This window comes from Podarcis filfolensis (assembly GCF_964270895.1).
Source record: "Podarcis filfolensis genome assembly, chromosome: 12".
Taxonomy (NCBI): domain Eukaryota; kingdom Metazoa; phylum Chordata; class Lepidosauria; order Squamata; family Lacertidae; genus Podarcis; species Podarcis filfolensis.
Genome location: NC_139614.1, coordinates 56,818,388 through 56,834,943, shown reverse-complemented (window position 1 = coordinate 56,834,943; position 16,556 = coordinate 56,818,388). Strand labels below are relative to the sequence as shown.

General features: G+C 51.1%; 1 protein-coding gene across 2 annotated transcripts; it reads right to left on the bottom strand.

Annotated features, from left to right (window-relative positions):
- Positions 1-209: 209 nt before the first annotated feature.
- Positions 210-10,876, bottom strand: REPIN1 (replication initiator 1). Of its 2 annotated transcripts, XM_083579764.1 has the most exons (5): positions 10,506-10,777; positions 9,434-9,553; positions 8,944-9,070; positions 7,204-7,308; positions 210-3,901 (listed from the first exon to the last, which is right to left on the bottom strand). In XM_083579764.1, exons 3-5 carry the CDS (start codon positions 8,975-8,977, stop codon positions 2,415-2,417), a joined length of 1,626 nt encoding a protein of 541 aa, XP_083435890.1. In that variant the 5' UTR covers positions 8,978-9,070; positions 9,434-9,553; positions 10,506-10,777; the 3' UTR covers positions 210-2,414. The 2 variants fall into 2 exon arrangements, with proteins under 2 accessions (XP_083435890.1, XP_083435889.1); XM_083579763.1 differs by lacking the exon at positions 9,434-9,553 and having other exon boundaries at positions 10,506-10,876.
- Between the last annotated feature and the right edge of the window lie 5,680 nt (positions 10,877-16,556).

The following is a 16,556-nucleotide window of genomic DNA, read 5'->3' as shown; positions in this document are numbered from 1 at the left end:
AAGGTAGCCCCACATAGAGCACATTGCAGTAGTCCAGATGTTTGCTGGACTCCCAGCAGCTCCACAACATTTGACCACGCTGGAAGGAGCTGATGGGAATTGCAGTCCATTGCATCTGCAAGGCCCCCCGGCGTGGCTTGAATTCAACTGGTTTTGGGAAGAAAGCGCGAGGCCACGTGGCCACAGTCGACACACTGCAAGGAGCTGTGTTTTTAAAATTAACATCTACCGCTTTATTTGTTTTAAAAGAGTATACAATAGGAAACCGCTTGAAAATGAAATTGGCTTGTGTCTAAAACAGGGCACCTAGAAAGGGCAGTGTTACTACCTTGCATTATTTTCTTAAAGTTAGCATTAGGAGTTTAGGATGTGGTCTCCTTGTCCACAAGTCTTGCACACACGCACACACACACGACCCAATCCCATAGCCTGCCCTGGGTATAAATAATGCCGAATTAAGCAAATAGATGCAGAGAAGCTTTTCCCCCTTGCTCCGTTTGCATGCGGTGCTGCAGAAGCAGAAGGTAAAAAGTTGAAGGAGGCTTTGAGGACAGAGGTAGGACTATAGGATTGGAAGGCAGGCGAGAGGAACAGGTCACCATGCAAGACCGGCCGGCAGCTCCTCCTCCGCGTGGATTTTGAACCTCGTGCAGAGACGACTCACACATCTTCGGGTCGTGTCTCGCCAGCCATGAGGACTAGCCGCCTGCTTATTTTCTAAAAAATTAAGCTGCAATCCTAAAAGGGGAAAAAACAAACCAAAAGAATCTTGCCTGCTTCTGCGCGGAATTTCCCCCAAAGTCACGACAAGACAGGCCTGCTTCTAATTATTTTAAAAATCTATCATGCTGTGTCAGTTGTGGATGAGAGTCTTTTTTTCTCACTCTCTCGCTCTCTGTCCACAGGCACATCCCTGCCCCAAATTCTGCCCGTTCACGGAAACCGTCCGCCTGCAAAGAAGCAGCAAAGGTCCGGAATTTTTATTTTCTTTTTAGAGCTCAGGCTGGCTTTTGTTGGCTACAGGGCCTCTGCAGTCCCTCGACTCTCGTAGTTAATCTGCGGAACTCCCTCCCTCAGGAGACAGCAACGGTCACCAATCTAGATGGCTTTAAAAGGGGATTAGACAAATTCTTGGAGGAGGAGGAGAGAGCCAGGATGGTTCTGCTGTACCACCACTGCTGAAGCCTCTCTCCCCAAGCATTTAGTGGCCATCGCTGCCGGAAACAGCAGGAGGGCTTCTTATGGACAGCGGAACCTCCATGCCCAGGGGCAGTCTATCTCTGCATAACCAGATACAGTGGTACCTCAGGTTAAGTACTTAATTCGTTCCGGAGGTCTGTTCTTAATCTGAAACTGTTCTTAACTTGAAGCACCACTTTAGCTAATAGGGCCTCCTGTGGCCACGCCGCCAGAGCACGAATTCTGTTCTCATCCTGAAGCAAAGTTCTTAACCTGAGCTACTATTTCTGGGTTAGCAGAGCCTGTAACCTGAAGCGTCTGTAACCCGAGGTACCACTGTAATGGGGGACAACAGTTAGAGGAAGTTGCTGCCCTCTGTTCCGCTTGCTGGTTCCCCTTTGGGGCATCTGGTCAGCCGCTGTGAGAACGGGATTCTGCGCTAGATGGGCCATTGGCCTGATCCAGTACGCTTCTCTTATCTTCTAACGTTCCCAAGTCTTCCGCTCTCGATCTCAGTCTGCTCGCTGCCCCTGCTGAAGACACCGAGCAAAGGAAGCCCTCCAATTCGAACTCAGCCCACGGGACCACAGAGCCGAGCGCCATCCCCTCCCCAGAGTCAGATCCATTTCAGTGGAGATATCGGGGACTGAGGCTGCAAATCCTGCGCCCCACCTCTGAACCATGGACCCCTGCTCCCTTTTAAGCCACACGCTCCGTTCTCCATCAGAAAGAAGAGTGTGTTGCCGAACATGTGCAGAGTGAATTTCCTTGGCGACTCTTTTTCCGGAAACAAAAGTCTGGGGTCCCTCCTGCCTTGTTTGATTTCTCAGGACGGGCAAAGTTTGCCAAAGCAAAATTCTGAGGTTAAAGCAGGGCAGGGGCAGCGAGAGGAGAGGACCTCTTTCCGGTGAGAAATCTGCAGACTCCCCAAGGGATGGAAAGGCACAGCAGCCTTTGCCCAGTTCACGCGGCCGCAGGGAAACGTGGTTGCGCCGTAGATCTGGAGTGTTGGGACACCCCAGGGGTCATCCAGCCCAACCCCGCTGCAATTCATGAACCGCACCAAATGGAAACATGGGTGCACCATAGAACTGTAGTGTTGGAAGGGGTACCCCGGAGGTCATCCAGCCCAACCCCGCTGCAATGCAGGAACGATTCCCAGGCAGGCAGGCAGGGAGGGCGGAGGGCCAAGAGGCAGCGGCCAGCCCAACTATGGAGGAACAGGCCCCAGAGGCCTAGTTTGGCGGAGGCGGCGGGGGCGGCTGGATCTGCCTCACCACATACCCCTGTCGGAGGCTGACGCCCGTCTCTCCGGGGGCGGCCACGTTCCTGTGGCTCCTCTGGTGGGCGCGCATGTTGGAGCCCTGGCTGAAGACCCTGGGGCAGAGCGGGCAGGCGTAGGGCTTCTCCCCCGTGTGCAGGCGCTCGTGAGACACCAGGTTGGACTTCTGCGAGAAGCGCTTGGGGCAGCGGCTGCAGGCGTAGGGCTTCTCGCCCGTGTGGATGCGGATGTGCGCCACCAGGTAGGGCTTGCAGCGGAACTGCTTGGCGCAGACGGGACACACAAAGGGGCGCTCGGCCATTGCTGCGGGAGGCGGAGGCAGCACGCTGGGCAGTGGCGGCAGAGGTGTGTCGCCCTGCGCACAGGCCAGGCGGGCATCGGTCGGCACCAGCGGCACTGGCGGCTGTGGCAGGGGCCGGCGGAAGGCGTCCAGCCCGAGGGCGTCCGCCGCGGTGCGCGGGTTCTGGAAGGCGTCTCCTCCATCGAAGGTGTCCAGCGGGTGGCTGGGTGGCAGGGGCTCCCTGGTGTGGATCTTCTGGTGGGAGATGAGGTTGGGCTTGTGGCGGAAGCTCTTGCCGCACTGGGCGCACACGTAGGGCTTCTCGCCGGTGTGGATATGCTGGTGCGACGCCAGGTAGGCCTTGCTGCCGAAGGACTTGCCACACTCCTGGCATTGGTAGCGGCGCTCGCCCGTGTGCACCTGCCGGTGCGCCAGCAGGTTGGGCTTGTGGCGGAAGCTCTTGCCGCACTGGGCGCAGGCGTAAGGGCGGTCGCCCGACAGCTGCGCCAGGGCTCCCGCTTTGGGCACGGAGCCGGCGATGCCCTCAGCCGCCATGTGCGCCATCTGGTGCGTCACCAGCTCCTCCCAGCCGTGGAAGCTCCAGCCGCACTGGTCGCAGATGAACTCCCCATTGCCAGGCAGGCCGGGCGCCTGGTGGCCGGGCAAGGGCTGGGGGCCGTAGCCCAGCGACCAGGGGTTGAAGCCATGTGTCAGAGGAGACTGCTGGTGCAGAGCCATCTCTGGCCAGAAGGGCAGGGTGCCCTCGCCCTGGCTGCAAGGGAAAGGGCTGGGGCTGGCACCCGGCTGGCCTTCCTGGGGCACGGCGAGCTCCGGCGCCTGGGGGGCCCTTCCCGCGCTCTGGGGGCCCGGCCGGGGCCACTTGCGGATGTGCAGGCGCCGGTGGGCGGTCAGTGCCAGGCGGCCCAGGAAACGGCGCTGGCACTTGGGGCACTTGAAAGGCTTCTCTCGCTTGGGGGTCTTCGACTGGTCTGCAGGGGCCCGGCCGGCCCCCGAGGGGCCCCGCGTGGCCTGCGACGCCCCTCTCTTGGGGCCCTTCTTGGCGGCCCGAGGGCGGGGGGTCTTTGCCGAGTCTGGACCGGGTCCCTCGGAGGCCACTGGGGTGTCCGGCGCCTTTTGGGGCTGCGTCTCGATCACGTCAGCTGCAGGAAGGAAACAGGAGAGAGGGGAAATATGGGCATTAATCTGGACACCTCCAAAGGGGACACTTACATCGTTCCATCGCCTGGTCTTCTCTAAAAGCAGAAGGCAGACCCTCCAAGTGCCCCTGTTTTCCAGGGACATTCCTGAGTTTCTCATTTGATCACGGAATGTCCCGCTTTGTCTTAAAAGGTAAAGGTAAAGGGACCCCTGACCATTAGGTCCAGTCGTGGCCGACTCTGGGGTTGCGGCGCTCATCTCGCTTTATGGGCCGAGGGAGCCAGCGTACAGCTTCCGGGTCATGTGGCCAGCATGACTAAGCCGCTTCTGGCGAACCACAGCAGCGCACGGAAACGCCGTTCACCTTCCCACCGGAGTGGTACCTATTTATCTACTTCCACTTTGACGTGCTTTCGAACTGCTAGGTTGGCAGGAGCAGGGACCGAGCAACGGGAGCTCACCCCGTCGTGGGGATTCGAACCGCCGACCTTCTGATCGGCAAGCCCAAGAGGCTCTGTGGTTTATGCCTTATTAAATCCATCCAAAACTATAATTCAGAAACAATGGGAATGCTTAAATGAATATTTATACAAGCAGGGCTCAAGGTTGTGCTTAGACTAACCTTGTGAAGAATATAGAGAACATAATGATTTGACTGATTATGAAAGAACCCAAGGAAGGGAAATGATTCAAGAACAGATGCAAAGGCAAGCAAGATAACTAAGAGACGTGCGGTGAATGCGGTGGAAGTCTTTTATAATATTTTAACTAGGATTTATATATTGTAATGTTTGAAGCATGAATTTGGTAATATTATTGGTTATGAAAAGGTTTTTTTCTTTTCCTTTGTCTTTTGTCTTTTTTTTTTAGTTTGTATTTTGGAAAACATGTATATAAATGTGTTTACAGTGTTATGTATTATTCTTCGTTTCTCTTTCTTTTTCTTTTCTTGTAAAATTCAATAAAAAAATTTTAAAAAGAGGCTCTGCAGTTTAGACCACAGCGCCGGATGTCCCTATTTTCATTGGAGAAATGTTGGAGGGTATGGAGTTATCCGACCCCCGAGCCAAGGAGATAAGGAAGTATACAGCTTTTAGAAGACATTTTAAGGCAGCCCTGTACAGGGAAGTTTTTTAATGTTTAATGCATTATTATGTTTTTATATATGTTGGAAGCCCCCCAGAGTGGCTTGCGCAACACAGGCAGATGGGTGGGGTACAAATAATGAAATTGTTGTTGTTGCTGAGTAGGACATCCCTACGTTGAGTAGGAATGTTGGAGGGGATGAGAAGGGGAGCTCTTTACGTGGATCAGGCCCAAGGGGAACCCTGCCACAGGGGGTTTGGCATGGGTGTGGCTAGGATTTTTGTTATAATAATAATTAATAATAATTTATTATCCATACCCTGCCCATCTGGCTGAGTTTCCCCAGCCACTCTGGGCGGCTCCTGACAGAATGAAAAGCACATTAAAACCTCAAACATTAAAAACTTCCCTAAACAGGGCTGCCTTCAGATGTATTCCAAAAGTCAGATGGTTGTTTATTTCCTTGACATCTGATGGGAGGGCGAGCAGGCCCTCAGCCTGCTTAGGGGGACAGAACCTCAGTTTGCTATGATTTTTATTGACTGGGGGTGGCAGCTGCCCCTCCCTGCCCCCGGGCTACGCCCATGGGGAGCGGTGCAGCAGTAAAACTGCCAGCACATTTGCAAAGCTAAGCAGGCTCAAGACAGATAAAATAAAGTCCTCCTTCACACAGCACAGCTTTAGTCTGCGGAACTCGCTGCTACAGGATGCAGGGATGGCCGCCAAGCCTGGTGGCTTTAAAAGCGGGTGAGACAAATTCATGGAGGACAATAAAGCCATTGATGGCTCTTAGCCAGGACGGCTCTGCTCTGCCTCCGCATCTGGGGAGAGCGGCTCCTGGGTTCAAATCCTGCTGGTTCCCCGCAGGCATCTGGTTGTCCACTCTGAGAACAGGGGGCTGGACTAGGTGGGCCACTGGCTCCTCTTATGTCCTTAAACTCACAAACCGGACCTGAGCAGAACAGCAGCGCCCTCCCCACTTGTGAATCGCAGCCACCATTATTCAGGCAGCAATATTTGGCCCCTGGGGCTACTAGGAGACATCAATCGCCCTCTCCCCCATGAATTAATCCCACCCTCTTTTTTAAAACCACCCAAGGGGGTGCCGTCATTACATCTTGTGGGGAGTGAATTTCAGATTTTAGTTACGCGCTGAGTGTAGAAAAAAAGTCCATTCTTTTGATTTGCCCTGAATCTTGCAGCATTCAGCTTCCACTGCCTGTCCCAAGTGTTGCTATGACTGCAGATAACTCTTCTCTGTCCCCTTTATTCATGCTGTGCATAAGTTTATACATCTCTCTCAGGTTCAGGGCCGGTGCTTTCTTTAGGGCGGGCACCCCCAAACTCGGCCCTCCAGATGTTTTGGGACTACAACTCCCATCACCCCTAGCTAACAGGACCAGTGGTCAGGGATGATGGGAGTTGTAGTCCCAAAACATCTGGACTGACTGGAAGAGTCCGCAACCAGAAGGAGGAGGAGTACCAGGAAGAATGGAAGAAATTTAAAGAGTATTTAGCCAAATATGTCAAGATAACTTAATTGGAAAAGCTTGCAAATACTAGATAGGCTTAGGATTTAAGTATGTAAGGATAGGATTTAAGATGTTTAAAGCTAAATTAGAAAGAATGAAAGAAAGAAGTTAAGTGATTAAGTTAATTTTTTGAGAAAATTGATTTTGGAAAACTGTTAAAATGATACATAATGAAATTCAACCAAGGGGATTTGAGGAAGTCATTTAATAATGTTACCAAGATTCAAACAGAATGTATGTGTGTGTGTGTGTGTGTGTGTGTGTGTGTGTGTGTGTGTTTGTTTCTATGTTTTAAAATTTTTGGAAAATTAATAAAACATTTTGAAAAAAACAAAACAAAACATCTGGAGGGCCGAGTTTTGCAATGCCTGCTTTAGCGCAACTGGGCAGCTGCAGAGGGGTGCAGTTTTATGCAGATTAACTTTTGTTATATCTTACAAATTCCCGATAATGCATATCAGGCACGTGCTCTACTCCCTGAGCTGCAATGGGGCAGCCTGCCCTGATTCCTTGCTAGACCCCCCCCCGCCCCACTCTTAAAATCATCCTTCTTAGAATTCTTAGTGCTGTGGAGTTGGAAGGGACCCCGAGGGTCATCTAGTCCAACCCCCTGGAATGCAAAATTATTTTTGCCCAACATGGGGCTCAAACCCACAAGCCTGAGATTAGGAGTCTCGTGCTCTTACCTGGGGAGTCGGCGTTTCCCGCAGAGGGTGGGGGGTCTGCAGCAGGGTGGGGCGCCTCTCCCCGCGCCAGCCGGGAGAGCAGTTCAGGGATAGAGAGCAGGCATTCTGCAAAGGACAGAAGCAGAGGCGGGGGGTTAGTGGGGGGGGGTAGAAGAACATAAAAGAGCCCCCTCCCTCCACAATGGCCAAGCAGGACCTGAGGGCAGCAATGTTCTCCAACTGCTGTTCCCCCATTATCTGGTTATTCAGAGGTAGACTGCTCCTGGGTATTGAGGTTCTGCTATCGTAATAAGACCTCCATTAGAAGACCCCTCCTGGATCAGGGCCTCCCAGAAACCCTCCAGCCAGATGGGAGCACGAGAGCAATTCTCCCCTCCTGGGGTTTCCCACCAGCTGGAATTCGGAAGCATCTCTGTCTCCTACTGTGAAGGCAGAGCGCAGCCATCCTGGCTGGTATAGAATAATAATTTATTATTTATACGCTGCCCATCTGGCTGAGTTTCCCCAGCCACTCTGGGCGGCTTCCAACTGAATATTAAAAACGATACAGCATTAAATATTAAAAACTTCCCTAAACAGGGCTGCCTTCAGATGTCTTTTAAAGATAAAATAGCTGCTTATTTCCTTCACATCTGAGGGCATTCCACAGGGCGGGCGCCACCACCGAGAAGGCCCTCTGCCTGGTTCCCTGTAACCTCACTTCTCGCAATAAGGGAACCGCCAGAAGGCCCTTGGCACTGGATCTCAGTGACTGGGCTGAACGATGGAGGTGGAGATGCTCCTTCAGGTATACAGGACCGAGGCTGTTTAGGGCTTTCAAGGTCAGCACCAACACTTTGAATTGTGCTCGGAAACGTACTGGGAGCCAATGCAGATCTCTTAGGACCGGTGTTATGTGGTCCCAGCAGCCACTCCATCGCCCGCTCCTCCTCCATGAATTTGCCTAATCCCCCTTTAAAGCCATCTAGCTTGGTGGCCATCCCTGTGGCAGGGAGTTCCATAGTTTAACTCTGTGCTGTGTGAAGAAGGGCTTTGAAAACCTCTCCTGAATCTCCCAACCTTCAGCTCCCTTGGATGCCCCGGAGTTCTGGCTTTAGGAGAGAGGAGGAAAAACTTCACCCCTCTTCTATCGCGTCTGCTTTTCCTCACCTTTTCTCTAAACTAGAAAGTCAGGCCCATTGGCCCATCTAGCACAGTATTGTCTGCACTGGCTTCCAGCAGCTCCTCTGGGCTTTCAGGCAAGGAGCCTTCCCAGCCCTAACTGGGGAGAGGATGGAAGCTGGGACCTTCTGAGCTGCCGCCCTTCCTATTGAAATGAGCAAGGTTCTAAGTCCTCATGTCTCTGAATCCCCAACCTCTGCTTAAAAACCTCCAACAAAGGAGAGCCTGCTGCCCTCCCCTGGGAGTCTGTCCCCCCGGCCAACAGCTCTCTCTGTCCGGATGTCATAGAATTGGAAGGGACCTCAGGGGTCATCTAGTCCAACCCCCTTTCAAAGCAGGAATTGCTACGTCTAAGGTCGGTAGTTTGCGCCCGGCTGTGGGCAGGACTCCTGCACTGTATTGGGTTGGACTAGATGACACTGAGGGTCCCTTCCAACTCTACAATTCTGTGATTCTATCTCTGGCATTTTCCCTTCCTCATGTTCACTCTCCTTTTGGGCCATTTGAACCCTCTCTCTCTCTCTCTCTGGCCAGCTCCCCCCCCCCCCACAAAAAACCCAGTATATACGTCGACTTTACCCAGCGAGGAGACCAGCTCGTAATTCTCTGCCATTACGTCTTGGTATAGCTCCTTCTGCCATTCTGCCAGCTGTGCCCACTCCTCACGCGAGAAATAGACCACCACGTCCTCAAAGGCCACGGGCACCTGCAACGAGGAGAAGCCCCCTCTCTCAGCACCGCAGAATCCGACTCTGTTTCGGGAAGACCGCCGCCACCACCGAATCCTGTCCTGGAGGAAGGACTGCGTATTCAGGGAGCCGCAGAGGCCACCAATTGCGGTCCTTTCTCGCCCAAGGACAGCCTGCCTGCGAACCGGGTTTCCTAGCCCTGCCTGGGGACGGGGTCTGGGGCGTTCTGCATGCAGGGCAACTGTCCTGCCACAGAGCCACTTCTCCTGCACAGAGCCGGGCCCTTGGGGCATCGTCTAAGCTCAGCAGTGTCTCTCTCCCCCTCTTTTTTTTGGGGGGGGGGGTGTTTTGGGCAAGGGGCTGGGCATTTCCAGTCCTACCTGGCGATGCCATCGGGGAGGGAGCCTTCTGCATAGAAAGCGTAGCTTTGCCACAAAGCCCGGTCCCCGTCACCCCGGCAGGTGTGTGGCACGCAAGTGGCCCGCCGGGACCTCCTTGACCTTGTGGACAAACAAAAGGTGTCTGTGGTGGCTGCAGGGTGGGGGGCACACCTGTCACAGGGCCTGGCGAGGGGAGGGGGCTTCCAAAGCCTTTCCCAATATTTCTCTGCTTTTTCCCCAGCTGGTTTCCCCCCTCTGGTGGTGGCCCTTTCTCTGACCATCAACAATAATATTCGAGCAGAACCTGCACTGGGCTTTGGGGAATTAACTCTGACCTTTTTGGGGGGGGGTAGTTTCTGATATTTTGGGGAGAAATATGCCAGGAAGACACCTCCGCCTCCTTTTCCCAGCTCCTTCCTCTGCCCTGGCCTGCCTGCAGGTTATGGCACCGTCAAGCACCCGATCCCTTCGAAGATGGTGGCGTGGGGGGGTGTCTTTATCCAGAAGGGAAATGAAATCTGTGGTTTCGGGGTGCAGCCTCCCCGCCTGGGAGTGAGAAATAAGGGGGTCTCCGCTTCCGAACGGCTCCCTTGGGTCTCATTTCACCCGGACGCAAATCTATCCATCACCCGTGAAGTTTGACGGGAAGATCGGGGTCCCGGGGGCTACATTTGCGCCCCTCTCCGGAGCACCCTAAATCTGGGGCCGAGCAGCGCAGCTCGGGGGTCATTTTCAGCTCTGCTCCCGGTGCCAAAAACGCATTGAGACGGGTGTTTCCTCCGTGTGAAAAGCAGGAAGTCTGGGGGGTGGGGGTCCCCCCTCGCGTGCCTTTTAGGAAACCCCAAAGCAGCCCTTAATAGCTGCGGGGGGGGGCTGGCAGCGGCTCAGGACGCACGGAGAGGGGGCCCCTTTCCTCTCGCTGTAATTTGATATTCTCCCTGCAGGAGGAGGCGCATTCGGATCCTGCACCCCCCGCCAGCCCCTGAGCCCCTTTTGCAGGAGGGTCCTTGTCGTGAGGTTGGGGGGTGAGATCAGCCCCCCCCCCCGATGCTGAGGTCTCTCCAGGGCCTACCTGAGCCAGGCTCCCTCCGGCCATCCTCCAGAGCTTCCTTTGCAGCCGCCGGGCAGGAGGGGGGCGCCTTCTCCCCCGTCCTCCCCCTCCAAAAGCCCCCCAGCTGCCAGAGAGGAGGGCGGGGCGGGGGGGGGCGGAGAGGCCAGCTGCGGTGCGCGCCCCGGTCCGGCTCGCCTCCTTCCTCCGGCTCTGCCCTCCGCCTGTCAGCTTTGCCGGCTGCTCTTTTGTTAGCCTTTGAAGATTTACGCTCCGGCGCTGCACGCTGGGAAGTGTAGTTCCTCCGCCAGCAGGAGAGGGCAGCCTCGCCTGCAAGAGCGCGGGGGGGTGGCGGGGGGGGTCCCAGGGATGGGGAGCCGGCGCGGACTCCCCAGAGGCGCAAAGAAAAGCTTCTCCGCCTCCGCTTCTTCGAATTGCTCAGCGCAGCCAGATGCAGAGAGAGAGAGAGAGAGAACTTTATTCGCATTAGCCAATGGCCACAGCAACAGTAAAACATCACAGTATATGCAGAAAAGGAAATTTGATATAAAAGCACAATTAAAAGTCCTGAATCAGCCGCCAGTTAGTGGCCCTTATTCTGCTTGCCCTGCTATGAACCTCGCAACCTTTGCTTTTATCTGCTCATTTTGATCTGATAGAAGAACGGACATTGCGGCAGTGGCTGAGCGCCCTGGGATGGTTAGCACGAGTGGGGTGATGATCTCGTTCCTCGGGTCTTTGTACAGAGTACAGGGGTACCTCGGGTTACAGACGCTTCAGGTTACAGACTCCGCTAACCCAGAAATAGTACCTCGGGTTAAGAACTTTGCTTCAGGATGAGAACAGAGATCGTGCTCCTGCGGCAGCAGCAGCAGCAAGAGGCCCCATTAGCTAAAGTGGTACTTCAGGTTAAGAACAGTTTCAGGTTAAGAACGGACCTCCAGAACGAATTAAGTACTTAACCCGAGGTACCACTGTATAGGGAAGGTGTTTTTTAAAATAATAATAATAATAATAATAATAATAATAATAATAATAATAAATATTTATACCCCACCCTTCCCAGATCAAAAACTGGGCTCACAACAAATTTAAAACACTTAATTGTAATACAACATAGAAGCAGCATAAAATACAGTATAAAAACACAAATAACAATAAAATTCAAAGTTCAGAAATCAGTTTAGGGGAAATCCATCTAATAAGCATTAGATGATCCCCAGGGCTAGCTGGCTGAATTGGTCCTACTTGGTCCAGCAAGGAGGCCAGGGGAGAATTAGCTGTGGGGTCTCAGAGCGGGTGATCTTCATAAAAGGGGAGGGGGAGGGAAGGGAAGGGAAATAAAAGATCTGGCTGAATTCAAATTAAAGGCCAGGCGAAATAGCTCTGTCTTACAGGCCCAACGGAAGGAGGCTAAATCCTGAAGGGCCCTAGTCTCCTGGGACACAGCATTCCACCAGGTCGGAGCCATCACTGAGAAGGCCCTGGCCCTGGTGGAGGATAGTCTGACTTCCTTAGGGCCTGGGGCCTCTAAACTATGATTATTCATGGACCTTAAGGTCCTGTGCGGGGCAGACCAGGAGAGGCGGTCCCATATACAGTATTACAGTATACGCAGAAAAGGAAATTTGATATAAAAGCACAATTAAAAGTCCTGAATCAGCTGCCAGTTAGTGGCCCTTATTCTACTTGCCCCTGCTATGAACCTAGCAACCTTTGCTTTTATCTGCTCATTTTGATCTGATAGAAGAAAGGACATTGTGGCAGTGGCTGAGCGCCCTGGGATGGTTAGTACGAGTGGGGTGAGGATCTCCTTCCTCAGGTCTTTGTAGAGAGTACAGGACAGGAGGACGTGTGCTGCTGTTTCGGTGCTACCGTCTCCACAGGGGCAAAGACGTTTCTCAGGTGGGATCTTTTGGAATTGACCCTCGAGTACCACAGATGGCAAAACATCCAATCTTCTAAGTGTAAAAGCATGTCTGTATTTTGGGATAAGAAGTTTGTGCAGATACGGGGCCAGAAAATCAAAACGGAGAGGTGGAAACTGAACATACCAAGGGTAGAATTTCCTTACAGTGGCCAGGTTGTTCTGATGCTCGATATCTTTTAGATGTTGGCCAGTTAGACTTTAGTGGGGCCCATAGTGAGTAGGCGTTGTGGGGATAGGACACAAGAGTGAAGTTTTTGATAGACGGTTTTAAGCCAGGCACTTCTATGGGAGTCCTGAAGTACTAGGGATAGTAAACTGGGGTGATTTGAGTTCAAGCATAGCCAGAAGATGCAGAGAACTCTCGCAGCATTTGCTGCTCTTGTCGATGGCTTAGCACCAAAAACTTAGGAGGAGCCTCCTGGATCAGGCCAGCAACGGCCCATATATCTGCCCATAGTTGGAAATCCACAAGCAGGATTCGAACCCAAGAGCAGCTCTCTCCTCCTGAGGTTTCCTACAGCTGGTCTTCAGAAGCATCGCTGCCTCTGACTGGGGAGTCGCAGCACAGCCATCCTGGCTTTAGAAGCCATCAACACCCCTCTCCTCCTCCAGGAATTTCAGACCCTCCAAGTGTCCCTATCTTCCGGGGACAATCCTGGAGTTGCAGTGGCGTAGCGTGGGTTGTCAGCACCCGGGGCAAGGCAAGTAATTTGCGCCCCCTAACCCGTGGATTTGCACCCCCTAACCCGTGGATTTGCGCCCCCTAACCCGTGGATTTGCCCTAACCCCAGATGTTGCGGCCGGCCCCCCCTGCACCCCCCACGCTACGCCACTGTGGAGTTGCAGCCGTCCCGGTTTCTGATTTGATCCTGGAATCTCCCGTTTTTTCCTTAGGACATCCCTATTTTCATCAGAGAAATGTTGGAGGGTATGGAGTTATCCGACCCCCGAGCCGTCTGAAGGCAATCCTGTATAGGGAAGGTTAATAATAATAATAATAATAATAATAATAATAATAATAATAATATTTTATTTATACCCCACCCTTCCCGCTTCAAAAACCAGGCTGAGGGCGGCTAACAACAAATTTAAAACACTTAATTGTAAAAGCAGCATAAAATACAGTATAAAAACATGAATAACAATAAAATTCAAAGTTCAGTAATCAATTTGGGGGAAATCCATCTAACATGTGTTAGATAATCCCCAGGGCTAGCTGGCTGAATCAGTCCTACTTGGGCCAGCGAGGAGGCCAGGGGAGAATTAGCTGTGGGGTCTCAGAGCGGGGAATCTTCATAAAAGCGGAGGGGGAGGGAAGGGAAGGGAAATAAAAGATCAAATTAAAGGCCAGGCGGAATAGCTCTGTCTTACAGGCCCGACGGAAGGTTAAATCCTGCAGGGCCCTGTTCTCATGGGACAGAGCATTCCACCAGGTCGGAGCCATCACTGAGAAGGCCCTGGCCCTGGTGGAGGATAGTCTGACTTCCTTAGGGCCTGGGACCTCTATGGTTATTTTAAAATGTTTAATGATTTATGGTGTTTTTATATATGTTGGAAGCTGCCCAGAATGGCTGGGGCAACCCAGTAAGATGTGTGGGGTATAAATAGTTGCTGCTCTGAGAAATAGGTGGGGGATGGGCAAGGAAGAGGCAACACAATTGAGGATTACATTATGCATGGCACAAAGTGGGTAGTTTTTCACCCTCCCTCGTAATGTGGGAACTTGAGTCCAGTGAAGCTGAGGGTTGGAAGAGTCAGGACAGGTAAAAGTTATTCATGCAGCACATAAACCATGAACAGCACAGTCATGTAGAAAGGTTGAAGCTTACTGGGAAATGATATACCGTATAACGAATTGAAAAGGATGTTTAAAATAACTTTTGTTTAAAAAAACCCAAAAAACCCAGCAGCTTTTCTTTTGGGAATTATAGGGAGAGAACTACCTGGGAAATGATCTATAATGAAATTAAGAAGGTACTTAAGTGTACCTTTCATAAGAAACCAGAGGCCTTCCTCCTGGGCATGGTAGGCCAATTGGTGTCAAGGAAAGATAGGACGTTTTTTATGTATGCTACAACAGCAGCAAGAGTTCTTTTAGCAAAGTATTGGAAGACACAAGAACTACCCACGCTGGAAGAGTGGCAGACGAAGGTGATAGACTATATGGGACTGGCCGAGATGACTGGCAGAATCCGCGACCAAGGAAAAGAGATGGTGGAAGAAGATTGGAAGAAATTTAAAGTTTATCTTAAGAACTGTGGTAAAATTAATGAGTGCTAAAATGTCATGGGTAATGTAAAACGGAATTGCAGTGATAAATAATTGGGTAAGAGGAAAAAGATCAGAAACTGAATTACAAGTACTGAAATTAGGGGTTGCTGGAAAAGTTTAAAACAGGGATGCAGAAAAGGGAGGTATGGGGAAGTCGTGGAAACAAGGTTCAAGAAAGAGAGGTTAAGAAATTATATGTGTTTACATGTTTGTTTGTTTATGTGTCGTCAATTGTTAGTTGTATTGTGTTTTAATATATGTTGTAAAATCAATAAAAATCTATTATAAAAAAAATATAGGGAGAGAACTACCTAAATTTGTATAGAAATTTATTTATGTATGCTACTACAGCGGCAAGAATGTTGCTGGAAAGAAGCAAAACTTCCAGCAAAGGAAGAATGGATACAAAAATGTGTGGAATATGCAGAAATGGTGAAACTCACCAGAAGAATAAGAAGTCTAGATAACAAACTTTTTTATAAAAGAATGGAAATGGTTTATTGAATATTTACAGATAAATTGTAAACAGAAAAGAACACCAGCAGGATTATTGTTAACAACCTGCAGTTTTACAAGAGTATATATTTAAAGTGGATGAATAAATGAGCAAATTAAGTTGATTTGGATATGCAGAAGGTATTAAAAATAAATTTAAGGAACCACAGAAAGGGGAAAGGAAGTCAAGTTTTGAAATGTTAAGGTGATTGTAAATTTGATGAAACGTATTAATCTGAAAAGTATAATTTTTTTATTTAAAAAAACCTGTAAACAGCGTTTCCATGTGCTCTGATTTCCGTCACGGTGTCCCGTTGCGCCAGAAGGAGTTTAGTTCTGCTGGCCACATGACCCAGAAAGCTGTCTGCGGACAAACGCCAGCTCCCTCGGCCTGAAAGCAAGATGAGTGCTGCAACCCCATAGTCACCTTTAACTGGACTTAACTGTCCAGGGGTCTTTTACTTTACTACCTAGTTCAGCTATGGAACTCCCTCCCACAAGAGACAATGAGGCCAATTGAGATGGCTTTAAAAATGAAGAGAAATTCTGGGAGGAGAGGGCTATTGATGGCTCCTGGCCACAATGGCTATGCGCTGCCTCCACAGACGCAGCAATGCTTGTGAATCCCAGTTGCAGGAAACCCCAGGAGGGGAGAATTGCTCTAGAGCTCAAATCCTGCTTGTGGCATCTGGTTGGCCCCTGTGACGCCAGAAAAATGCTGGATTAGATGGGTATTTGGCCTTATCCATCAAAGTTCAAATCCCACATCAGAAGCCATAAATCACTAGGCCATAAATGCAGAGTGAAGTTGCCCCATGTAGCAGCCAGCCTTGGGGGGAAAGCGTTGAAATGCACCTTATTCACTTTATGAAATGGATCGCTACACACATGGAGATACAGGAAGCATCGCTCCCATTTTAAAGCTTTTCTCCCTGTGGGAAGGATGCTTCAAATCAACGTTCAAGGGCTATTCTGATTCCCACACAGAGATTAAATCTCAGTGAGGGGAAAGGAAACGCGATTTTCCTCTCGGTGGGCGGCCACTGAAAAGCTGCATCAGCCAAGCCAGCAGCAACACACCTCTCCAAAATGTAATCCGGGAAACCACCTCAGAAAGAGCAGATCCAAAGGAAATTTATTATTATTATTATTATTATTATTATTAAATCCAGGTCTCAGGAACTCCCAGGACTTTTCCGAGCTCGTCCACCCAGATTCCTGGACTTGCATCTCTTGACATTTTCTTCCCAAGATGGGGCAGCCGCCTACGTCCATGAAGACCCCATTCCCTGCCTAGGTAGAATGTCCCATCTTCTTTCCAGGAGAGAGGCAATGTTGCCTAGTGGTTCGAGGGCCAGGCTAGGACCTGGGAGAGACCA

Excerpts from the sequence above, each read along its gene's own strand:
- REPIN1 (XM_083579763.1), bottom strand. The coding sequence starts at position 10,529 with ATGGCCGGAGGGAGCCTGGCTCAG. Across the intron at positions 7,309-8,943 it reads CGAGCTGGTCTCCTCGCTGG|AATGCCTGCTCTCTATCCCT; the intron begins GTAAAGTCGACG and ends TGTCCTTTGCAG. Across the intron at positions 3,902-7,203 it reads GGGAAACGCCGACTCCCCAG|CTGACGTGATCGAGACGCAG; the intron begins GTAAGAGCACGA and ends TCCTTCCTGCAG.